Consider the following 25,725-nt stretch of genomic DNA (forward strand, 5'->3'; position numbering starts at 1 on the left):
CTACCTTTTTTGGGGCTATACTTTTTTCTATCATACAAGAAAGCCAAGCACAAATTACATTGAGCTTTCCTAATTTCTATTATCCCTATGAAATCTAAATTTTAGCCCTAGAGCTATTCAACTCTACTTCAAAATCTATTAATTTGAAATCATTTCAATGCTAACAGTAAATTATTTTAGATACCATTCTCAAGATTAAATACATGCTTTTAATCCAAAAGTAATTCTGTTAAAAGGTATTTGAAGGAAAAATTGTATTTCCATCTCCAAAATATGACCATATTGATGTCATCAGCTTTGTCTGAAGCCAAGCAATGTATGCTGTATATGTGTAAAGCTGAAGCAATGCTTACAGCACTTTCTCAGTCTGCCTGCAAACACAACAAATACTACTTTTTGATTTCATGAGAATCCAGGAACAGGAGGATCAATGGTGGTACTGACAGCAGCAAAATTAACATGCAACTGTTGAAATGCAGCATGGTATTCAGCTATCCTCCATTTTGGAAGGATACTAGCTTTGGATTTCACTGATGACATCAAAACCTGAAATAATGTTAAAACAGGCATTATATGCAAACATGTATCTACTTACAAGTGTTGGGAGATGAAGAAATGTAAAATGCTTCTTTGAGATAGCCAAAGTCATAATCTGAAGTTCACATAAAAATAAAATAGCGGAAAAGCCTTAGAAAGGCTTAAACCCTGCCCTGAAGGGAGATACGGACTTTTGTTGGCCTAGCAAGATACCAGCCATGACCTTAATGTAACCATCGAGTCCATCTATTTGCTCGAAATGTTGAAAGACTAATAGCAGATGGGGAACAAATGTTTGAGGCTCAGAAAATCAGAATTTCAGCTGCCTACTGAGCTATGTTTTCTTGGACTCTGCACAGTCACACCAGAGGCATCTGTATTTTTCACTAGAGTGATGCAGAACAGCATAACAGAGAATTCAAGTTTGTGACTACTTTTATAGCAGGGAGATTTAAAATATGCAATGCAACACAATCTGTGGGCTACTTACAGGGAACACTGAAAGGTATGCTTCTTGAAAGTTCCTACAAACATGTCTCAGAACCAACCATGCAGGGGACTGCACATATATGTATAAATACGCTGGGGTAAGAACTTCCGTAATCCAGTGAACAGTCCATTTTTTAAAAAATGCATTAACAGCAACACAGGCACAGAATATTTCGAGCTGGAAGCAGCATTGAGTCCAACTCTCAAGTGAATGGTCCATAATACAGGAATTGAACCTACAACCTCAGCATTATTAGAATCATGCTCTAACCAACTGATTCTGCATCATTGACATGAATTTGATTTTAAAAGTTCATCTTCTTTCAGTTAGCATGACACTTAACATATGACTCTAGCACCTGATTAATGTTTCAGTGAGGGCACGTTGCATTCTGCCTCCATTCTGCTTCTGATTCATGTGAAACACAATGAGAAGTACTGGTCATGAAACTTTCCAATACCGGACAGTTGGGCTGTATAAAATAGGCTGAATCACTCAATGTAAGTTCTACTTACCTACCAGGCTTATGACAGTATGGAAGACATTTAGAAGGGCTAGAAGCCATCAGAAAATCTTAGCAAATTTCCACTATTTCTGTCATAGTTTTGTGTGGGCCCACAGTGTCCATGTTTAATGACTGAACAAATCACGATAGCAATTTCTTGTGCTGTTCAGTGAAAGAGATGGTTTGCTGTCTCTCTGAAAATAGTATCCCAAGAAGAATGCAACATCTACCTGCAAGTTGTAGTCCTGAAGAATTTTCACTAGTGAGTCTCTCAAATTAGGAATCTCCATGCCTTCCTTAATGCGGTGGATCAAAAGAATAGGATCAACATGGGTTCCAATATTGTTCAACAAACCAGTAATAAAAGCTGTGAAAACCAAGAGGCAAAGAAATTAAGAAAAACAATCCAGCAAAATACCTGATTAAAGGATACTTTGGTGACAAGCTACTTGACAGTTCTCTACTAAGGGAAAACACTAAGTCTCTTTTACAGTCTTTGTATGTTTCTTGCAGCTGTTTACTTGAATACAAGCCTTTGGGAAAGTGAGGAAGATACAGTCTGGCAACTTACAGAACTTCCAGCATATTCAGCAAAGTGGTAAATGAGTCACCAGCACAAACTCACAAGTAAATAATGCATTTTGATTAGATAAAAAGAGCACTCAAACAAATAGTGTTTAACTACTAACTAGTAACTACTTTATGTGGTAATTCCATTCCCAGTTCCAGGGTTTAAAAACAAAGTTTCGAGCACCTAACCTGATTTCAGTGTGTTTCTAAACATTGGTGAGAGTGACATGATAGAAGTCTTTTGCTCTTTGAAGAAGCATCTGGCTAAAAACCCCCTAGAATGATGACTCAAGGCTGTGTTTTTCCTTCAACCCCCACAACAGAGGAATATCAGTAGAGCTGCTCTGCATATAGGCAGAAACTGCTACATAGAGTTACTGAGAGAATTCTGTATGCTTTGAATCCCTTTTGCTCTAAAGGTGTTACTGACTGTAGCATCACATTTAGTGATGCATTCAAGTATGTGTAATTTGAGAATGCCATTCTTCTTGAGGTTTAACAGATTCTGGTCACTTCTTCCTTTCAAAATTAGCAACCAAGGGATGAAAAGATACATATTCTGACACTAATTCTAAAAGACTCTCAATTCCCCAGAAAACAGGTTCCAAGAGAGACTTTACAGTCTTGATTTAAAGCCCCAGAAGAGGTTGCAAAAACCAATGGAGTAGACAGTTAAAAAAATTCTCTGTTTTCTTAGTCATTTGAACTTCTTTGAATTTGCCTCCTTGACAACACTGATGGTTATGTTTCTGAGTCCATCTAACCTTTTAACTTGGAGTAGCTATTCATATAATGAATGAAAGGCAAAATGCACTCATTATTACCAATCTTACCATTGTAACACAGAAAAAAATAAGTTGTTTTACTGAGGGAAGAAATGTGTAGGCTTTTCATTTTCAGAATCTAGAAGGGAAGCAGTTGTAATAACATAGTATGCAAAATCCTCATCAAACCTGCAGAATGTGTTTTGAAGCTGTCTAAAAATGAAGTCTCATTCTCCTAAACTAAAAGCAGTACTGTCCCCTTGATTTGTCATTAAGGACATAATTATGCAGAGCTTATTCAGTGTTAAGCTTCTAAGTATTCATTGTGCAGCATACCCTCACACTGCCTTACTGAAAGTTTTTATGCACAGTAGGACAGCTGTGTTGTCCTTCACAAACTAGAACACCTCCCTGACCATACAAAAACACCTTCTCTAACATACATGTGAATAATTCAATACTTTATTTGCAAAAGCATTCCACACATGCAAGCTTCCCAGAAACTATCCCACTTACGTGGTTTGTCAATAGAATATAAAATGAGATCTTCCCAAAGTTCTCCATCATCTTGTTCCTTGGCAAATTCAATAGCTTTATCTACATCTTGCAATTCTTCCATTATCATCTTCAAGGCACTGCGGCTATTACCCATTCTGCCTGGAAGGAAAAATAAGAGATTATAAATGCTAATTGCTCATCAGTGTTCAGTGCTCTTTCAGTAAGAATTTTGAAAGTGTGAAGTTGACTCACACTAATTCAACTAAGACCAAATCTAGTCTATTCAGATGCAGGAATTCAAATCAGTATAATATGAATAAGTGCTTGGAGCAGTTTGCTGGACTGGGACCTGGAGGCTTTCTCAAGGATGTGTTGGGTCATATTTGGGGTACTGAACTGCAGCAATATCTAACATAAAGAGGAGTGTGTGTATGTATACAGATGTAAACTATAACATGAAATGCCAGCTTCAAGGGCCCACATGAGCCCTCTTAATTTGCAGTAAGTATAGTGCAGCTTACACCCATGAAAAATAATAGGAAACAGGAAGAAGTAGCAGAAATTATGAACTATTTTAAAAATGAATTCATTAGTAAATCCTACCATCCACTGGACTGAAATGGTCCACAAAATATTCTTCTTACTGAACCAAAGATTGTTTAAAAAATATTTACTATTCTGTTCATGACTAACACATAAACATACATATAAGTCTTCCAATGCCTCTCATTCAGAGGTAGGTTTCTTGGCCAGCTGAAGCAGTTAATTTACAACTAATTTTATAGAAAAAAAAATAGAAAGCAATATAAGCAAATCTTTCACCTCAGCAAAAAATAATACCAAGCTTCTAAGATGTATTCAGAATAAAAATTTTTTTTAATTTATCCTCTCTTTTCAAAACCAACAGTACTACTCTTCTCTTGGAGATTGTATCAGAAATACCTCCCCACCTAACTTGCTCCCCATAGCCTCTGCAACACTTTCAGAACCCCAGAAGAAGCAAGTAAAAAACATAGTAACACAATATATATGAAGTTAAGTCACCGTATCCTTTGTTTTATTTTCTAAATCATGTTATTTTGTTTAGATATTAGATGATATATCTTCACACCATAAACTTTATTACAAGTTTAAAAGTGTTGTAATTGATCACAGTTACTTATTCTGAGTTACTTACTCAGAAGATAGACTGTCTCTTCTACAAAGTTCCTCTGCTGGCAGATCTCAAGAGCCTTGAATGTAAGGGAAGAGGAGAGAAGAGAATATATGGAAACCATGCAACATGAAATTTAATTGATCACAAATATTGCAAGAAGCTTGATTTTTCCATGAAGTTACATTATTAATTTTGACAGGAATGAAGCTCCCTTAATAAGCACTGCCAAGTCCTCTGGCCTTAATTAAGAAGAGAAACTCTGTGACTTCCATGACTCTCCTTAAAATTCTTCTCTGAGACTGAACAAATCTGGGGACAGAACAGGTATTTCAGTCTGAACTATGTCAATCTCTGCCTTTAATTCTACTGGCAACTTCTTTATTCTACCTCCAAAAGTTGGTTAATACAAAACATTAAGGTTATCTGCTATCAAGACTTGCTTCCTGTGGGTAGACTTATGTAGTCTCTAGTGATGGAAATCTGCTTGACATTCATTAATAACACAAGGCTGAAAATCTCCTCAGGGTAACCAGAATGGTTTCAGGAGAAAGAGTGCCCTCCAAATGCTTACCAAGACAATGCAAAATAACAAATATGAAAGAATATGGAGGAAGCACTTCTTGTAAATTTGGTTTAAAGATCTGAGGGCTAAGTATCTTCAGCAGCTAGAGTATCTTTGAGTAGTTGGAATCATAAATTATAAAATTATACGATTATAAAAACTACCAAACTGATTACCAATGAGTTTGTAGTAACAGGAAATCAGCAGGGCCGGTATGCCATAAACAATGCCATGTCTGTTTCCAATTTGGAAACAGAAAGCAAACTCAAGATTCATAGCATTCCTGTAAAGACAACTTTTCACCAACCTTCACACCTGGAAATCAAAATTTTAAATACATAAAGTATAACTATAATCAAAGATGAGGTAGGAATTTACATTTCCTTCCGACATTCATTATTTCAGAATGGTTACTATGAAGATTAGAGGCATGGACAACAAATTTTGCCCTCAGTAAGTGAATTACCAACTAGATACTTCAGGTGAATGAAGGTATGAATAATACTAATAAGTTATATACACAGCTGACAGCCCTCTTTTTCCTCTCCACTTAAAAGGTAAATTACAAAGCACCAGGTATTCAGTAGTTCTAGATACAGCCATTTCCTGACTGTCATGCTCCCTCTAGAGGAAAACAGGGAACATTCCTACTTCTCTTTCAGCTCATTTTTAAAATGTTTGCTAAACTGCACTTGACTAGAAGTTACTTACTTCTAGACAGCACAAATTATTTCTTCTTGAAGAGTTTATAATTTATTAGAACAATAATAAGAGTGGATTGTTTTCAAACAGAAATTGGTTTTTGGAATTTATACACTGTGTTGGAACTTGTTTAACAGGAACTGAAATTAGCAGTAACTGGGAAATTCTTAGTCCCCTTTTCAATTTCTTAGAACAAAGACCTGTATGTCACAAGAAGTGTTATTATACAGCATGCATGGTAAGAAGTATAATTACAGAATTAATAGTATCTTTTTGTCTCTTCCTTAGCTTCTTACTGAAAGATGTTAACATTTTAAGATTAAGGTTAGAATTACACTTTTTTTTCTGACATTCTTCTCTCTTGACTTTGGTGATTACTGCATTACACCTTCCAGAAGCTGATGGGTCTCTGATCTATTCTTGCTCGTAGCCTGTATCTTCAGCAAAGCAATGCCAGCAATGAGCATCAGTTTCATACAGCACTTTTCTGCACCACCTGCCACTAAAGATAGGAGGCTGGATGTGCAATAATGAAAATTAATTTGCCTCAAAATTAATGAAAAATGCAGGTAAGGTTTTATACATAAAACCATGATCATATGAATAACACATAAGGCAGAAACTAAGAATCATAAAGTTAAAAACAAGTAAGCCAATATTGTAGACCAAAGTTTCTGGCAGGAAACCTTTCAGGCTCACTGCCTTAACTAGTCAATCTAGTTTCAGGTAATGGTTTAAACAAATCCCAATTCTCCAATCTAAGAAGGTATAATAATATAAGAATGTATTTTCCAGTAGACAAAAGCATGCAAAACGAGAGAGGTACCAAGAACAGTAATAGCTTTCTTTGGAATGTTGACCATGTAAAATACAACATTCAATATTACACTTGAAAACTACTCCGCTGTGTCATCATTATAGCTGCATGTGGATAGGCATCCTTTCACAAGGTCTGCTCTGCTCAGCCATTAACAGCAACAAATACAAATAAGAAAATACTGACCCATCTAAACTGGAAAACTTAGAATTTCCATTTGCTTCACATTAATTCAGGCAGGGGAAACAACTCAAGATTGGCCTTACCTTTATGCATTTTGTAATTTGACAAAGAAAGAGCAAGGAATGAAAATGGAAAAAAAAATATTAGAAGATGGAAACCTGGTACTCTATAAAATCCCAAGTGTATTAGCCAAATTACAAAGACAAAATACTTTTAGGCCTGTTAGTTTAGTGATGTATACTGTGTGTACTATTCAACAGAAACTTATGGCCTTACAATAAAAAGACAGAATAACTACAGTTACAGCTACTGTTTTTCAAGATCTAACATGGACAGCTCCTAGATTTGGCAAAATGACTGTCAATTTCTTGAACCCATAACCTACTGTTCAGTCAGGCTAGGCACTGATGAGTAGATATGTTGTAGCTAGAACTGTAGTCAGAACTGCAGTCTGCATTAAAAACACCCATCAATTCCTGCCCTGTGAGCTGAGAGAGGAAAGTCTGAGGTGTCATCAGCTCTGCAAACCAAACTGCAGGTCATGGTCACAAACTTGAAGGATCCCTCATATTGGCAGTAGAGGGCAGTACCAGACATGGCTTGAAATTCACAAGACCACAAGCTACAGACCAGGACCTTAATAAAAATCAAGGATCTATGCTTAGATTTTTGGGGCTTACCTTCTCCAGTGGGCAGTGTGTGCTGTCTCTGAGAAATGGAAGTAAGTTTGGTCGATCATATTCAGCATAAAGACTGATCTGTTTCTCATGATATCGTTGGCCTTTATGGTGGTCTCTTTTGAAAAGCTTGTGTAAATACTAGGAATCAAAAAAGAATCAGAATTCAAACTCACTTATTCAATATTATTAATGGAATAACAGAAACTCCTGAGTTGGAAGGGAATCAAATTTCAACTCCTGGCCCTGCGCAGGACAGCCCCAGGAACCACACCATGCTCCTGAGAGCATTGTCCAAATGCTTCTTGAACTCAGATAGGCTTGATGCTGTGACTACTTCCCTGGAGTGGAAGCCTGTTCCAGTTCCCAGCCACTATAGTGGGCAAAGCTTTTCCTAATATCTAATCTAAACCTCCCCTGACACAGCTTCATGCTGTTCCCTTGGGTCCTGTCACAGGTCAACAGAGAAGAGATTAGTGCCTACTGATGCTTCCCTTTGAATAAGGTGTAAATAGCTACAAGGATTCCCCTCAGTCTCCTTTTCTCCAGGCTAAACAACCTCAGCTGCTCTGTCTGTGGCTTCCCCTTTAGACCATTCACCATCTTTTGTTGCCTTCCTCTGTATGCATCCCTTCTGTAAACTGACAGTCTGCCAGCTGCTTTTGCAAGGCTCTTGGGCTGCGGACTGCACTTTTCATAGATCTGTTTCCCATAATCAGATCTCTAACCCATAAATCACCTCTTCACCAGATGAACACCTGAGCCCTATCTGTAACCAGCAGCAAGTTAAACTTCCCTCTCTAATACAGCCCAAGTCCACAGTCACATATTATGTACTCCACTGACAGGAAGTTCAAACCAAAGAGGAGCTTTTGGAATAGCAGTGTGGAGCCACAGCCCTACAGTGATACTGTAATTCTGAAAAACAAGAACAATTTGACAGTGTATGGAAGCTACAGCTACAGAAAAACAAACAATTCACTTTCTCTATGGATCAGCAAAACGTATTTTAGAGCTGCACCAACCAACCAATCCCATTTTTGGGAAGTAATTGACCAGAAAAGACAGTGCCTACAGTGCTATAAGGAGATGTTAATAAGTCTGCATTATGTAATCAAATTCTCACAGGTACACATTTTAAGATCATTTAACTACTGTGAAGAGGCTATGGCCATGCTAAATAGGAAATTGGCAGAAGTAGCCACTTTGTCTCTGATGATTTATGACATTTCAGTGTCAGGTGCACTTTGACAAGATAAACACACCTGAAAAGGTATGTCCAGCCAAGAGTTTACTCAGCTCAACTTCAAATCAACAGAATACAGGAATATTTACCACATGCTGTAACTCAGGCCTGTTTTCTAATTCTTCAACAACTCTGTCAATCTGAAACAAAGCAAACCTGTGATAAACATCACATTTACAAGACTGGAAAAAGGACAGGCAATAAAAGCTAGCATTGGACTGCCATGCCATGAACTTGTTATACTCACGGAAATTTTATCTTCATTATCCAAAAGCATGTCTACCGCTTTCTACAACAGAGAAAGAGAAGTCAAGTAGGCAACAGGCACACATATTTTCTTACACTCTATATTGTATTATGCTTACTCACTGATGGGTGTCAGATGGACAGACATACTCTTTTCAGCAACAGAAATTCAGAGAGCAATTTACAAAACACCAGCATATCCTGACAGCACAGCATCGCAGTATTCTTCCAGAATACTTCTCCTAAGTTCCCTCATTAACAGCAGTAAATGCTGTGCACCTACACTGCAGGTGAAGTATGCCCACTGAATCACAATCAATCACAAAAAGCTACTGCCAAACGATGTAGAAATACCATTTGCTCCATCTCAAAAGGGAACTGCAGGGTGATGACTATGTAAGAAACACACAATTTAACCTGCCTCACAACTGGATTCCTTCAAACTACCTGGACACCAATACCATTAATCAAGCAGACAAGACCATCTAAGTCAAGTGGCCACCAGGATTCAGGTTCTGCTTCCTCTTTTAAGAGCAAACTTTTGCTTCACTTTCAAAAAATACCAAACCACAGATTCCTAATACAACTTATTCTATTGAATTAAAAAAAATCATACTTTTTTTTTCTCCATGAATGGAGAAAAATGGGCGTACTAAAGATGATCATCAACAGCAGAGATCTATATTTTAGCTACAGTGCTTGAACAACTATTGCACTGAAAAAAGAGATCTACTTGGTTATCTTCTCAGTGATCACACCAAAATTCATTTCAGTTTTACAGCCAGCTGGAAAGAAAGAAGATAGAATTCAGCATGGAATAAACACTTTCTGCTTTTTGGAATTTAGGTTAATAATCTTGTAACCTTTCAGAGGCACATTAATTTTCTGTGGTGAAAGGAAAATGGCAAGTACATTTAATATATGCTTAAATAAATCCACTATCTCCTTTCTTTGGCTTATTAACACCATTATTTAATTCAAAATACAGAAAGAATAACATGGTGAAATGATACTCTGTGAAATGATATTCAGTGTTGTGACACAACAATGAATATCACAACAATGTTCTCAAATAATCACCATGATGTTCTCAAATAATGCGGACACTCACTTTTCTCACTGAGAGTGACAAAAATGGAAATGGAAACACAAATGGAAATATGAAGGAAAAAATAATCCTTGGGTCAATTATTTTGTAATCTAGGCAAACAATCTCCTTATTTTAGAATGTATCCAGATGTAGCAAACACACTCTCTGCCTCAACATCATGTATAGATAATTTATTTTTAATCTGTTAAATTGTATTTAGAGGAAAGTGAATATAAAATCTTTAGGATCACTATACCTCTGAATCAAAATCCATGAGCAGAACAATTTTGTCTCTGATAGAACTGAAGAGATTGTGCTTATGGATCAACTGGAAGACATCTTTGTGCCTCAGAGTTAGGTAGATTTCTAGGGCTCTGCCATAGCGCTGATCGTAAGTGTACCTGATAAAAACAGGATTATAATACATGTAATGTTACATACTTAAGTGTAGGAAAATCATTTATGAGAGAAAGTATAAACATACTCTAGTATGTAAAATGTTAGGACACTACTTGATTTTATAAATATCCAAACAGACCTGTGATTCATTTTTGTAAGGGGAAATAAACATCAGGCAACATTAATTTCACCACTGTTTATACTGGCCTTCATTTGTGTTTGGACCTGCAGTTTTCTGCAGTTTCTTTCTCCATTTTTAACTCACAGGGGAAGACACAAAATGCTAGCCTTTCAGTTCTTGGAAATCAGCTGAAACATTCTTCAGAGCTAAAAACAACATTGTTGTCTTTAAACTTTTGGGACAGATTGTAACACAGCAATAGAAAGTAACTCTTCTTTCTTCAAAGAAGCAGCGAGAAAATAATACAGTGATCAGGCTGAGAAAATCAAAGAGCTTTATCCCTGTATGAAGTGACCAAGAACCAGATCAGTTTTGGCACATTTTCCAGTCACATGTTTCCATCCATGCAGTAAACCTAAATATACTACTTCTTAAATAGTGGGGAAAATCCCCCACCATTTTATTTTTACATGGGTAATTCTGAAATGCACACTTCAGAAAAGAGGTTTCCTCTGACAGTATGAAGAGGAATGTTAGTTATTTACTTTGGAAAGAGGAGTTGGAAATCCAATCTCATGCTTAACAATTTGCTTTCATACTTGACGTGAACATTACAAGGAAGAGTAAAGAATTGCTAAGCTGTGCAATCAGCAGAGTGGAGAGGAGAGAAAGCCAACACTCTGTAGACGCAGCAAAGAAGATTTCTGTTAAGAGAGCTAAATAAATACGAATAAACTGCAGTACACTATTTTAAGTGTACTTTTTGTAACAGGAATTTAAAACTGTACTCACAATTCTGCAAGTGTTCGTAGCAAAGTCCTGTTCTGTGGATCTTTCCTCAGGTGATCCACTACAGCTTGAACAATGACTGTGTTGTTGTACAGATCTCCAGGCCACTCTTTTATTAGGGTTGCAAACCCCTAAAAGTATAAGAGATTGTAACAGAAATAGGAAGAATGGCCTAAGGAGCATTTCAAAACATCAAAGCTTCAGCTAAGCCTCTGAGATTATACCTGCTGTCCTTAACCTTCAAGGAACTTTCATGTGCCCACAGACATGTACAGTGGAGAACACAGATTTTCCTTCTTAGGACAATGTTATTATAATTCATAATACTGAGTCTCAGGTGCTGCAGGCTTTGTTCATCACCTCAACCACTTATGCTACATTGAAAAACCTAAAAATAACAGTCAAATAATCAGTCTTACAGTATTTGCATGCTTTGAAGAACATTCTATTTATTCTCTTAAAATTAAAATTAAAGTTTTAAATATTGTAATTTTTCTGGAACTGTCCATTGATAATCTGTTTGAATACATCAGAGAATTTGCTGTCAGAATTCTTCACTGCTAAGGGTATTTGGCTGGCAATAACTATGGGACACATTGATGTGGAACGTATCAGGCTGCAGTACCTCATAATCACTTTCTAAAAATTCATGCAGGACCATTTCGTAGATCAGAGGTTTCAAAACTGGATCTTGTCTTGGCAAGTAACGACTAATTGCCTATAGGATCAAAGAGAACAAAGTGTCAGATGGTGAATGACATGTAACATCCTGGTACACTGATAGGAAAAAAAAAATATTGCAAAACAAAAGAACAAGGCTATATGCAAAACATGGCCCCTGGTAATCACTGGAAACCTTATAAACTCATACTTGTAAGCAGCACCCAGAAGTTATTTACTTTAGGATTATACACACTAAAATTTTATAACTCACTTGAAAGAACTATCATTTGAGAGACAGGTGGCAAGATACTAATTAGAATAGGAGAATCAGCCATTGTCCTTAAGAGACCAGTAGTCATTTAGAAAACAAAACCCATAAAAGACCCCTAAAACAAAAATGTTGTCAAAATCCATTTTGTTAAGTCTTGGCCTTGTAAAAAGGTAGAAGGATTCACTAGCTGAAAAATGTATTGTAGTGGATTGACCTGACTGGACACCAGGTACCCAACAAAGCCATTTTCTCACTTCCCTCCACAACTGGACGGAGGAGAAAAAATATAATGAAGGGTTCATGGCTTAAGATAAGATCCAGGGATCACTCACCAAATACTATCATAGCAAAACAGACTCACATTTGGGATAGTAATCGAATTTTTTAATAACCAAACCAGAGCAGGATAATAAGAAGTGAAATAATCTCAAAAACACCTTCCCCCATCCATTCCTCCCTCATGGGCTCTACCTCCTTCACCCCAGAAACACAGGGAGACAGAGAATAGGGACTGATTGACAGGGAATGACTGTCAGCTCATCACATGTTTCTCCTCTTGCTGCTCAGGTAGAGAAGTCCTTCCCCTCCTCCAGCATGGGTTCCCTCCCACAGGAGACAGCTCTCCACAAACTTCTTTAACATGAATCCATCCCATGGGCAACAGTTCCCCATGAACTACTGCAATCTGGGTCACTCTTCCATTGGATGCAGTCCTTCAGGTGGAGCCCACTCCAGCATGGGCTCCTACACCGGCTGCAGGTGGATCTCTACATCCCTTTTGTCCTCCATGGGCTGCAGGGACACAGCTGCTTCTGGTCTTCACCATGGCCTGCAGAGGAATCTCAGCTCTGGTGCCTGGATCTCCTCCTCCTCCTTCTCCACTGACCTTGGTGTCTGCAGAGTTGTTTCCTCTCTCATACTATCACTCAGTTCCTCTCTGGTCACAGTTACAACTGTGCAATAGCTTTTTTCCCATTGTTTTTAAATCTGTAATTGCAGAGGTGATCTTATAATTCCTGACTGGCTTGATCTTGGCCAGCAGTTGGTTCATCCTGGAGCTGGCTGGCATTGGCTTTGATGGACATAGGGGAAGCTTCTGCCAGCTTCTCACAGAAGCCACTACTGTAGCACTCCCACTACCAGAACCTGATCATGCAAGCACAATACATGTGTAATTTTGAATTATGACTTTCTTTGGGGTCATCACATTCTATGAAGGGCTATTTTTACATACCAAATTGAAAATTAATTTGAAAATATATCTTTCCATGAAAAGGATGAAGGCATGCGATCTATTACTGTATAGAAGGTGTTAAGGAATTGCATTCCAGCAAGCAAGAGATGAGAAGCTGCCAGAATAAATCAGCTCATACCCTGTAATTTCAACACAGAATCTAATTGGCACTATCCCATGCAACTAGAGGCCAAGATTATTTCCACCTACCAAAATAAATCCCACTGCTACCAGCTGTATGGGAATTGTAGGGCTTGTAGCTGAGGGACCAACACCAGTGAAATTCTTCCAAACACTCAGAGATGTTGCCTGTTGCCTGCTATTGGCACATGGTACAATAGCATTTTGTTACTGCAGTTGCTTGAACAAAGCAGGAGAAAAAACATCTTACTACATTTTAGATCTCTCCTCTCCCTTTGCTGTTTGGACTTGGTCAGTTTTTGAAATGTAGTGCTGCCAACATCAGCTCCCACCAGCTATCACAGGATTTATCAGTTAACTCAGGGTAGAGTCTTGATGGCTGCTCTGGGGTATATTCCTGACCCCTTCATAAAAAGTCTCTTTTGACCAGAGAGAAAGCAAGCTAGACATTAACTGGAGACACAAAGGCAGAAGGCAATCCCCAATGGCTGTTTTCACTCCCATTTTCTACCTTCCTGCTACCTCCTAAATGAACAACCTCCCTCAACAGATTGTTGTGACTCTTGGCTGCAGTTTGGCCATACAGCAAGCTCTGGAGAGGTGTAGTTTCGTTGTGTGTGAGCCAGGCTGCTTCATGAAGGAAATGTCTCCTGGCCCATGTCCCACTGCTTTGAAGAAAAACCACAGCCACCTCATGCAGTTTGACCACCATGCTCAGGAAAGCATACACGAAGCATGTAAGAAGCATACTAGTTATTTTTAAGCCTTGGCACAAAGGTGACCCATGCTGGAGGTTACAAACTCTTCCTATTTTATTTTTAAGCTGCAGGTAGGGAGCAAAGTCAGACAAAAAAGCTTCTGAATCAGACTGTCTTTGTACCAATTCTTGAACTATGTGGTAAAGTAACTTTAAATAAAAAAGGGATACTACATAGAGAAGTATTTTCTTCCCTTGTTTCTTTTCAAGATCTGCTTTCAGACTTTTCATCAATAAATGTAAGGATGAGGTATATACAAGAAAACCCATATAAAAGTTGACATAAGATAGCCTAAACCATCTCACCAATAAGGCAGAACAACAATTATTTATTCCTCAAAGACTATCTGAGCGACGAAAGAGCCTTTTAGGATAGTGCTTCTCTCTGTTATGCCCACTACAGTCCAGTGAAGTCTTTTAAATGTCTTCCAACCAGTGTTTTGGTTAAAGCACTGCTGCTGTTAGCTGATCATCCTGCACCACTGCTGAAAGTCACTGCTGTCACAGCAAACAGAATGGAGGGTATCTCTCAGGCCACAACAGCCACCAGTCACAAAGTCTGAAACCTTCCTTTGAATCCATCTACCTCCCTCAGCTGCTTGAGCTGAACCATTAGATTTTATACTGAAGTGACCTGAGCACAAGTGATGCCATTTGGGTTTTGCCTTTTTTAATTTTATATGTTCTCTGTATTCTTCACAAGTATATTTGTAATGCTGTCACCTACCGTATTAGTGACCAGTTTTCCCTGTACTTTTCCATGGGCTTTCCTTAAGCAAAAAGACAAAACAAACTGCAGAGCTCCAAGCCCCAGGAGGTACAAGGCTCTCTTGGTTCTTCCTGGGAACCAAGGCCGAGAACAACTCTTCAAGATACATTTCACAGACAGAGCATAGCACAGTGCTGAAGTGGGGGCTCCACAGAAGAGGCTTGACCTGGGGGGGAATTGCATCACCACTTATCCTCCTAACTAGTGCTCTTTATCAATTATGCTAATTTCCTAAAACCTATAAATATGTACTCATCCCTGTAGGGGTGGGCTTTTGTGGACACCTTTCCATAACTGCTCCTGAAGGCCTTCAAAAAAAGATTCTCTTTCATATTACCTCCTTACTAAAATTATGTTGAGTTTCATTTCCAGGTTGGGCATGAGGCAACATGAGCACATAACTCCCTCAAGCCACCAGTGCTGGAGCAGGAGAGGAACAGATCACTGCAAGGCTCTAGAATATTGAAACTGACACAACTAGGTTTCATAGAGGACATTCATTGAAGATGAGAGACATCAAGATATCAAAGTGCAACCTTTGGTAGCCAAACAGGACCGCTTAATACAGAACATTAAAAAACGCCCTAAAATCACACACAAACAACAACACTCACCCCATGGAATTTGACACGGGGGTATCACAGATTCCTCTGCTCAGGAAGGAAATCTCAAGTTTACTGTCAACCTTAGTTATTGGCAAATCATGCTAGATTTGAAACACCGTATTTCAGGCAACAACTTAAAAGCAGTGCAAATTCTTCCAAGACAATTCTGTTTTGAAATAAACTCTGTTTCCACATCTCAATAGCCTTCTCATCAGGGCTGAAAGCCATTATAGGCCAGTTACAATACGATGTTTAATATCTGCTAGTCACGTTAGTAGGTAAAAATTCCACACAAGTGATCCCAAGCATTACAAGGACCATTACAAGATTCTTTCAGATCTGGCTTACTGATACTCAGATATCTTTAGAAATCTAGGAAAAGTTATATGCAACTGAAATAGTGAAATAAGACAGGCATTTTACAGAACTGCAGCTTGAAGCTGAATAATGTAATGGACTGCATCTCATGTATTTCTGAGAGTTCCTGGGCCTAGGCTCTAAGAAGAAAAGAGATATTCTAAAGGCTGAAAATAGCCAACTAAGAAAGGCGGTAATTGAGGCAAGATGTTTTTGCAACAAACCTGCAAATATTCTTGTATTTTACAGTCTGCTGGATGATGTAAGTGGAGACAAGACAAGCATCCCTTCTAGAAATTTGCAGCTAAAAAACAAAATGAACCCGAAAGAGGAAGCAGTGTATCAAAAATTCACCTGTACCTGCATTCAAGTCCTTTACTGGACTGAAATAAAGAAACAGAAACACAGGACTTCATCTTCCAAAGTAGTAAAGAGCACACCAAACCACAAAGAAGCCATACTAAAGGCAAGGCTGTTTTTGCATTGGAGTGGCCCTGAAACCGAAGTCAGACATTTCTGAAATTTGTAATGCTGAAACACTTTTGGTCTTTGAACAGAATTAAATAGCTCAAAAGCAGCAAGGGACTGTATGCTGTGAGATCTTAATAGCATGTCCTTTCTGGCTCATTGAGTTTGAATAGGAAGACATAAAATTCAGAAGTAAATGTACACATGTTACCAAAGGGAGTGTGCATAAAGTTTTCAATTGCTTTAGCAGTGACAGTACTAGGTTTTATGTACTGTGCAATTTATTAACTGAGACTCTCACATTAAATGTGTACTGTTGTAGTAGCTGGTTTGAGACTAGGGAAAACACCAGGCAGCGCAGACTGCTCCTCTTTCTCACCACCATTTCTAGCACACAGCATCGGTCTTCACTGCTGCTTTGCAATTCTTTAACACTTAAAACTGTGTAACTGTTGCAATGGACCAGCATTTACCAGAATGACTGGCATCCACATAGTCTGTTTCCCTTAATATCTGGGGTAGTATTTTTAGGATACACTGGAAATGAATGAAAAGTAAATGGGAAAGATGTATTTAACTGTGAGCATCTTAGCAAGTAAAAGCTTTGGGGGTGGGTCTTTCATGTTGGAGACTGCCAACAAGTAAAATACATAGCACTAAGCCTTCAATCTTGTTTTAAATAATTTACACATCAATCAGAAAGACAGCTGTCTAGAAACAGAGATCTGGGGCAGCAATACCAGAACAGGGCCATTTAATGTGATGCTTTAGATACTTGGTCAATACAAACAGTAAGTACAACATACAAAATACTTGGGTGCAGACACAGAAATTAACTTACTTTAAGCTGACCTATTTCTTTAAACTTGTAAACTTCAAATTCCCAGAGTTCCGTGTTTTTGCCAAGGATTTTTTGGCACTTTCTGCAAGAAAAATGAAAGAGATGTGAACAAAAGTAGGTACAGAAAGTAATACAAATGTGACAGCATTACTACAAGGATTTCTTTCTTCTCCTCCCTATCATGACACTTGTAAAAGTGACTTATTTTGGCAACCACCACTTTAAGTAGAGTATGCCAGGTTCTCCTCCTTTCAAACCTTAATATTTTGTTGCATCCAAGAGGACTAACTGCTTATTATGCATTCAACCTTAGTGATTAGGGCCATATTAGCTTTCATAGAATCATGGCATGGTTTGGATTGGAAGGGAGCTTAAACATCATCGAGTTGAAATCCACACACCACAGGCAGAGATGCCACCCTCTTGGTCAGCTTTATGAGTGAAGTCTTTAAATCTCAGCTGAGAAAAACCGAACACTTAAAAAGATATGCTTACACTTACATGTATATGAAAACAAAAACCTTGGGTAATTTCTGATCCTTACTTTAGATTCCCATATTTGACATTTTTGTTTATACCTATGCAAAATCAAATTATTTTCTGATGTTCTTAGGTTCAATGTCACACTAATAAACTGAGTCTATCAAAATCCAAAGAAAACCTTAGTTTTGAATATCTAGTGTGACTCTGAAAAATCAAGGCTTACTTTCAAAAATATATGCCTCAATTCCAGTTAAAAGTTTTAGCAACTTTTAGGTCACTACAGGCAAAAACATATATGGCACTGCAATACACCTCTATGTTTTGAAACTTCCGAAATTCCAGAACACACAGAAAATCAACATCCATGAATACTTCGAATCAATAATTTGTTTTTGCTTTTTTCCTACACAGACACACTTCAGCCAGCAAAGAAGATCTTTAATACTAGGTTACCGAGCAGCCAGGTCATACTCTCCTTTCTCCATCAGGTGATTTATATAGGCTAAGCCAATGTCCTAGAGGGAATAAAACCAGAGAATTAGTTATAAAAGTCTGGAAGTGAACTACCTGACTACTGTACAGAACTACTGTAACAGTAATGCATACAGTTGGAAATTCAAGGCTCTAAGTGCATCCCCTGATTCTCCTTTGCAAGCAGGGCCCACAGAAGAGTCAATACAAAATACTTGCACAGACTGCTCATAGGTTTAACTAAAGGTGCTCTATTAAATAATTCTCATAACCTTACTGATGCTGAGAAGACTGCCACCTCTATGGCAGTCTCTCAATTAAGGATTGTTTGAAACACATAGCTGATCTTCCTGTGCTTGACTCAGTTCAAAAAGAAAACCACCACTTATTGTGTAAGACATACTCATTGTGAACACACTTTGTAGAGGAGGGCAAAAAGTTCGTTGAGAATATAAACCCTAATGTTGCTCAATAAAGTGCAGGAATTACTGAGAACTTAACAAGATTACTAGTTAATACATACCAAATTTTCTTTCTCAAAGTTCTTCACACAGGACAGTTGTAAAATGTTTCTGATATGCATTTAATATATATTAAAATTTTGACATGAGACTCCTAATGTAATCTCAACACTCATATCCATTTTGACATAACTCAGCATACTCATTGCATAACTTAAGAATCACATCACTAAAAAAACCACATTGTTTCTAGAAAAGAAAAAGGAGAAAAGGAAAAAAACGAAGCTGTACAATGAAAAAGAAGTCCTTGTTTCTTAAAAAAATTAAACAATTGCATCTTCTGAGACACAACATTTCTTTGATCAATATCAAGAACAGTATTGACCATAGCAGAATATGAATAGGGGTATCCAACAACTTCAACTGGTCAATCTACTACAAAGTTAGAAAAAAAATGCACATACACAAGATTTTAGGAACCACTTTCGTATTTTCAACTTCACCATTCTCAAGAAAGAGACTAACAGAAATCTTCATTCTTCTGTGGACCAGCTTCCCAGTGAGCAGAGAAGATGTATAAGGAAAAGAGATGTAGATCTGTTTGTTTTAGGGTCTTCGTGCTCTGCTCAAGAGGTGCAGAGGAGCAGTGATAATTACTTCCATCTAAAAAATCCCCAAGGCTACCAGACTTGTTAGGTATCCTGAGTGTGATGTCACTAGGCAGTGAGAGCATGAGTTGTTTCAAATCAGTGTACCACTAATCCTTCACTTAGGGCTTGATGTCAACATTTTGTTTCAACACATTCTGCTGGCTTTTGCTTTGGAGACCAAACTCTCAAAAACTGCTTGTATGTCACTGAATTTAATCATTTATTGCAGGGCAAATTTCTGCAAAGCAAAAGAAAAGCTGTGGGGTTTCTTTATTTAGTTTGGTGTTTGTTTGGCTTCCTTTTTTTCCTCCTAATGCATTGCCAGGACCTCCTTTAACAATTATTTACATCTTTTGCAAGGGTCACAGAGTAGTTTTGATAAATGCAAGCTCTGTGATAGGTAATGGCATGCCATTTAAATCTTGATTCAACTTCTGGACTAGACAAGAATAAACTTTTTAAGACTCACTGATATACAGTGTGCTTCTAACACCAGTAAACTGGCCAAAAAAATTAAACACATCTTGAACACTTTGTACAGATTTCAATTTAAAGCAGCATCAGTATTAGTGAATTTAAACAAAAACAAACAAACAAAAGATAAAATTAGTGACACTTTTGTGTCTATTACACCATTTCCCTTTTCTTTTAAACATTGATACCCTTCGTTGCTCTGTAAAAGGGACTAAAACATAGGAAATAACTATATGTGAGAAAAGAAGCACCTCTTAAACTTTTTACAAAATCCTGTCACATTTACAAGGTATAAGTTAAGGAGAAATTTGTCACTCCTGCCTGCAATCTCTAATAGTGAAATAATGTGTGTTACTTCAAACAACAGTAAATTTAATACAAAAGTAAAGGCAAACAAAAATCCCCATCAGCAGTCAGAGAAATGGAATTCTCTTCCTTTCAATGCCAATAGCACCTTCATAAAATGCAGATCCTTTCCATGCCAGTTGGAATATGCCCAACAGTTATTTCCTGGTGTTATAAAAAACAAGGAATATATTTGTTGCATCTTACAGCATTCTAAAAGAAAGAAGATACTATATTCTGAATAGAAATTTTGAGACTTACCAAAATCTTGTGCTTTTTTATGGTTTTCTGACTGATCTCAGCTGCCATCAAAGCTTCCTATATTCAAAAAGGAGAAAACAGATACCAGTCAAATACACAAACTTTCAATACAGAAAGCTCTAGAACTGTATAAATCAACTCTTTTTCAGAGTAGGGTGTTGGAAGCACTAGAATTTTTAATGCCATGGCTGGATGAACAGCTTTGAATTCATACTCAAAAGCAGTCAAGCAAAGCGCAAACTACTTTTGTTTCCATCTGGGTTCACTCCACATTATTATATTAAGATCAAATCACAAGAAAACACACAATGCAATCACATTTGATCATTTTCAAAAGAGACCACTTCACTACTAAAACCTGTGAAAAAAATCAACAGGAAAAGGGGTGAATGGGGGAAAGTTACCTTCCAGTTCCCCAGACCAAATGTCTTCTTCAGTCAGAATGAGTTATATTTAAGTGTCATATTTTTTTCGAATGTATAGAAAAAAAGCTGGCACTTTTAAAAATAAAAATGAAACCTTTAAGATACATCATAACAGGCCTGTCTACTAACTCAAATGGCTTTCATAAAGGCATGCACACAGCTGTCACTTGCAAATTACTGGAGTCTTCAGGGACCAAATGCTGTGATTTACATATATTGCAAAACTATACTCATCATACAAGTTTGTTATTCCAATGCAAAAGCATCCACAAGGATTTAAACAAATCTGCATGAGAAATATCATGATTATATTAGCAAAAGCAATACATGTTGAATGTTTTTTCCACTTTTTTTTCCTTATAATGGGCACACAACAAACATAAATTAGAGTTTGCTAGTTAACTTTATGCATCATAACAAATGTTCTCAATGCAGGATATTAGAATTCAGACCACTGTGTGAAAGAAATTATTATTATTGCTTTAGGTGTTTAGATATACATACTCAAACATCAGTATTTCCACAACCAAATGGTGTGCTGTTTTTTTTCCAAGAGCGCTGTATACCCTTGTCTTTTAATACTGGATGAGCTTTATTGTGAGCAACACTACTTTCAGCAAGTGCAGGTACAGTTTAACACCATAGTATTTTACTTTGAAAAGCACAGCTCATTAGTTAACTCTTCTGCTATTCTAAAGCCAAAACCCAGCTTTATTAATTTTCAGTGTCAGCTAAAACATTTCATAACTGATGATGAGAGCAGTATTTTCAGCATCTAATTCAGCTACCTCACTTAGGTGAAATTCCGATTAGTTGTTTCAGTAGTGAGACTAACTCTGTAAGAGATGGAGTAATGTATAGTTAACTCCCATCCTTTACAAGCATTTACTCAATGACTCTAGGAACAGAAATGGTCCAATCCAAATGACCTAGCGCAGTCCATCATCCTACTCCAATTTCCAAACAAGGAAAGTCTGAAGGAAAGAATGATGTAAAAATTACTTCGTATTTCTTCTTTTCGAGAAGCCAGTCAATGTGATCATCTTGGTCCCGCTCTTTGGCCACAACCACATCTCTTGGGCTGATGATATAAAAAAGTGATTCACCTTCCGAATACTCTGCAAATGCATACACAGTTTTAATATTATTATTTTCTTTAAGTAAAGTTCTGCTTTTTAGCATACCCTTGAGGGGAATTTACAAAGAGGAGACAGCAAGGCTACTCCTGCAGGACACACTAGTTTGAATGCTGTATTCTCCAATAAATTAAAACTGGTTTAAATGGCTAAATATATTTAAAAAAACCACTACAACTTATTGCAAATTCTGATTCATCCACTATGTGTAAACTTTATGATGTTTTAGAACCCATTATTATACTTTTAGAGGACTATTACACTACACAGCCTGCAATAAACCTATCCTTCCCATCAAGGTCAAGGCCATCAAAAGCATAAATGATAGATGCCATCACCCCTGGGGACACAGTACATCATTACAGCAATGCATTTACAATGCTGCAAGTTAAGGGTATATGTATAATGCATTTTCTTACACCATAAGCCCTTATTTTTAAGCTGAAAGAAAAAGTACCAAAAGGTCAAATCAAATGCAGAAGATGACTGCTCTGAATAGTTATCATTCGGACAGAACCATGAAGAAACATGAATACTTTGTAGGTACAGAATAGAAAACCACTCACTGTGTCCAGATCAGTTTCTATAAACATATACAAATACACTCCTGAAGTGGTAAGCAATTCACAAGATAATGCTGATCTTAAAATCATACATAACATTTAGATTTTTCAGGTAAACTAGAATATTCATAAAGCATGAAAGTACAGCTGTGGACATCAATGTTCTGCTTTGGAAGATGTATAAAGAAACCCCAATTCTATTGATAGCAGCATTGATGTTTTTGAGGTCAGGAGGAGATACACTATATTTCTAGTGGCTTAAGGGCATAGATATACACAAAGGGGATTGTCAAGCCTATGATTTGAAGCATGCTGCCAGAGGAGATACTTAAAATTCAGATTAATGGATTTTAAAAGCCAGAAGAAATGCTTCTGTATAAGACAGGCTACATAATCTTCACCAAGGAATTCTACATCAGCTTTGCCATGCATTTCCTCTGAGGTACAACATTAAGATCAGAAAACTATCCCATCTTTAAAAGACAGCATATATTGTGCCAGGGCTTAATGTCCCTTCCTGTTACATAATTAAACCTATCTTCTAGGTGGAGCTTGCCAAAATCCAGTTCCTAGTAATTCCACTTTACCATTTGAGGCCTGTAATATAACTGGCAGCTTCGTCAGTACAGATAAGCTAAATATCAGTGGGCCCCTTTTAAGCTGACCCATGTACATCTTATGGTTGAAATGATACTTATTCAATCTTTCCCTCTAAAGCAGCTTTTCCAGACATTGTGCCACTCATTTCATTATTTCTGAAGCCTTCTGTGTAAAAAGAGCTGCTATGGATCATATGTTGAATAAATCTCCTTCAAAGATATTGCCTTCAACAATACTGAACGTTACATGAGGTATATACTTCTGCCTTCTCCAGTATCTGACCTAAGAGACGGCATTAAAAATCATGATGTTTAATACACATATTTGTTTTCTTTCATATGACTGGTTCTTGTGGATTTCCACTCTACACTCCAGTGTCATAAGCAGTTACAGCTATTCAAGGAGATGACAAAAAAATGACATAAAAATGAAAAAGGAGGCTAAGTACACCCAAATATTTTTTTAAGCAACGTATGAAAACAAAACAAAACAATACTGAGAACACCTACCTAAATGATAATCACGACATTCATTTTCCTGAAATCCTCGTACTGTTAGTGCATCAGAAGAGATCTCTTCACAGGACTCAGGCAGGGGCTGTACAATATCGAGTCTAGGCCTTGCACAACACTCCACTTCCTAGAAAAACAACACCTTAGTCAATTCCTACATGATTTACCTTAGCAATACCAATTGGTGGTCATCTACCAACAAGGCTGAAATTCAACAGCTGCAAACATTCACAGAGGTGTAGTATTTGGCACTGGCTACTCAGCCGCAAATCATACAAGTTACAAAGCTGTGCTCTACAGAGTAATCGCATCTGGAACTCATAGGAAAGTTACTCTAAGTAACCCAAGTTATTCTTTGATTGCTTTCCTTGAAGGAGATCAGTCTGAGGAGGAGGTATAGATAAGACATAGGTCCAATCCTACCCCTGAATTTGCTCACTACTTTTCTGCCCTGGGTCACAGAAGTTTTCTGGGCTATTACAGATGGCTATTAACTGCTTCATTCAACAAGCAACAGAACGATTTAGAACCCATACCCAGCTGGGCTCATGCCCTGAAGGACAGAGCTCTATAAGCCTGGTATTCTGGTATTATAATAATTTTATTTTTTTTAAGCTGGTAATAATTTTATTTTTTTTTTAGGCAGCCAGCAGCAGAAGGGAAAAATTAATCTGAGAATAATACAAAAACTTTGCTGTTCTGATGAACTTAGACTAAAATGAACTTTCAAGTGCAATGTAGGTGGTTATGGTAAGACGACATAATGGATTTTAACCTTCTGTCCAAGTGAAACTGCTGTCTTCAACTAGCTGCATTTTTAATTAAGTCAAGGTCCAAGACAATCCTATATTTTCTACTTCAGGCTGTGAATTATAGCAAAATATAGAATAAAAGAGCAAGAACATATAGAAAATGGATTTAAACAGCTCTAACCTAGTCATATAGAAGTAGCACCACTTGGATATTTTCTCAATTTAATTGTTCCAGGAAAAAAATACCCAAACCAAAAAAACTTTCAAAGCCAGTTCAACTGTGATCTAATTTGTAATAAGTAAGAAGCTGTCATTTGCAAGCTGTAAAATCAAGTGTAGGAAGACAAGTGTTCCTTGCAACTAAAGGACATTTTTGTAGTGAGCAGCAATTCTGCTGCAAGCTCAGGCAGTTTGGGTTCCACACTAAGACAAATGAACTAAGACACTAACAAAGGAGTTCCCATCACAACAGGACACAGATGCACCACCAGGGACAATTGTACCTCTGTTCCTTCTACAGCTACCCAGAGAACTGAGAAGTTAGTGAAGTCCACCATTTGGAGTTTGTTTAAAAGGCTAATTAAAAGCAAATACATGAGAACAACTTTTTCCGGTGGTCAAGTACCATTATATCATCTGAAATTCCCTTTTCATCTTTCTTTCCTAAAGTAATTAAAATGACTTTAACCTTTAGCAGTCACTACCTTGTTTGCACTAGCTCCTTTCCTGTACTACTTTTTCATTTAACAGTGGTGTTCCAATTTCCTTGCTCCCTAGCATTTCAACCACCTCTTCCTCCCCCTTCCTTATCCCATTTGTCTGCTTTCTTGTCTTTCACCAACTCTCCCACACTGTGCTGTCTCTTTTGGGAAACATTGCTATGACATTATTTTTCTCCTTAATATAAATAAAGAAATAATAATCTGACATCCTGAAGTAGATCTAGAAGCTAACCCCTCTGATTTCAGAGGGCTCGTGCATTTGTTTGAACCTACAGCATTTCATTGCCTAGCAACTTGTGCTCCTAGTTTCTTAAGGTTACTATGGTGATGGTTGTCTAACACAGACATGCTTATCAAAGAGATGATCAAGAGCATCTGCCTTTCTCACACTGCAGCTTCAAGGATTTCCTCC

The 25,725-nt window shown here is 37.5% G+C and overlaps 1 protein-coding gene across 6 annotated transcripts in view; it reads right to left on the bottom strand.

Annotated features, from left to right (window-relative positions):
* Positions 1 to 25,725, bottom strand: part of VPS41 (VPS41 subunit of HOPS complex) — a 111,762-nt gene that overhangs the window by 9,895 nt on the left and 76,142 nt on the right. For all 6 annotated transcript variants that reach the window (XM_059849624.1, XM_059849615.1, XM_059849634.1 and 3 more), the window contains 14 exons: positions 23,837 to 23,966; positions 22,031 to 22,146; positions 20,604 to 20,660; positions 18,395 to 18,456; positions 17,459 to 17,540; positions 11,978 to 12,070; positions 11,356 to 11,483; positions 10,300 to 10,444; positions 8,955 to 8,996; positions 8,797 to 8,847; positions 7,465 to 7,602; positions 4,542 to 4,596; positions 3,383 to 3,523; positions 1,763 to 1,899 (listed from right to left, as the gene is read on the bottom strand). In XM_059849624.1, the coding sequence (XP_059705607.1) occupies positions 1,763 to 1,899; positions 3,383 to 3,523; positions 4,542 to 4,596; positions 7,465 to 7,602; positions 8,797 to 8,847; positions 8,955 to 8,996; positions 10,300 to 10,444; positions 11,356 to 11,483; positions 11,978 to 12,070; positions 17,459 to 17,540; positions 18,395 to 18,456; positions 20,604 to 20,660; positions 22,031 to 22,146; positions 23,837 to 23,966 (1,377 nt within the window). The remainder of the gene's footprint in view (positions 1 to 1,762; positions 1,900 to 3,382; positions 3,524 to 4,541; positions 4,597 to 7,464; positions 7,603 to 8,796; positions 8,848 to 8,954; positions 8,997 to 10,299; positions 10,445 to 11,355; positions 11,484 to 11,977; positions 12,071 to 17,458; positions 17,541 to 18,394; positions 18,457 to 20,603; positions 20,661 to 22,030; positions 22,147 to 23,836; positions 23,967 to 25,725) is intronic.

Source organism: Haemorhous mexicanus, chromosome 1, assembly GCF_027477595.1.
Source record: "Haemorhous mexicanus isolate bHaeMex1 chromosome 1, bHaeMex1.pri, whole genome shotgun sequence".
Taxonomy (NCBI): Eukaryota; Metazoa; Chordata; class Aves; order Passeriformes; family Fringillidae; genus Haemorhous; species Haemorhous mexicanus.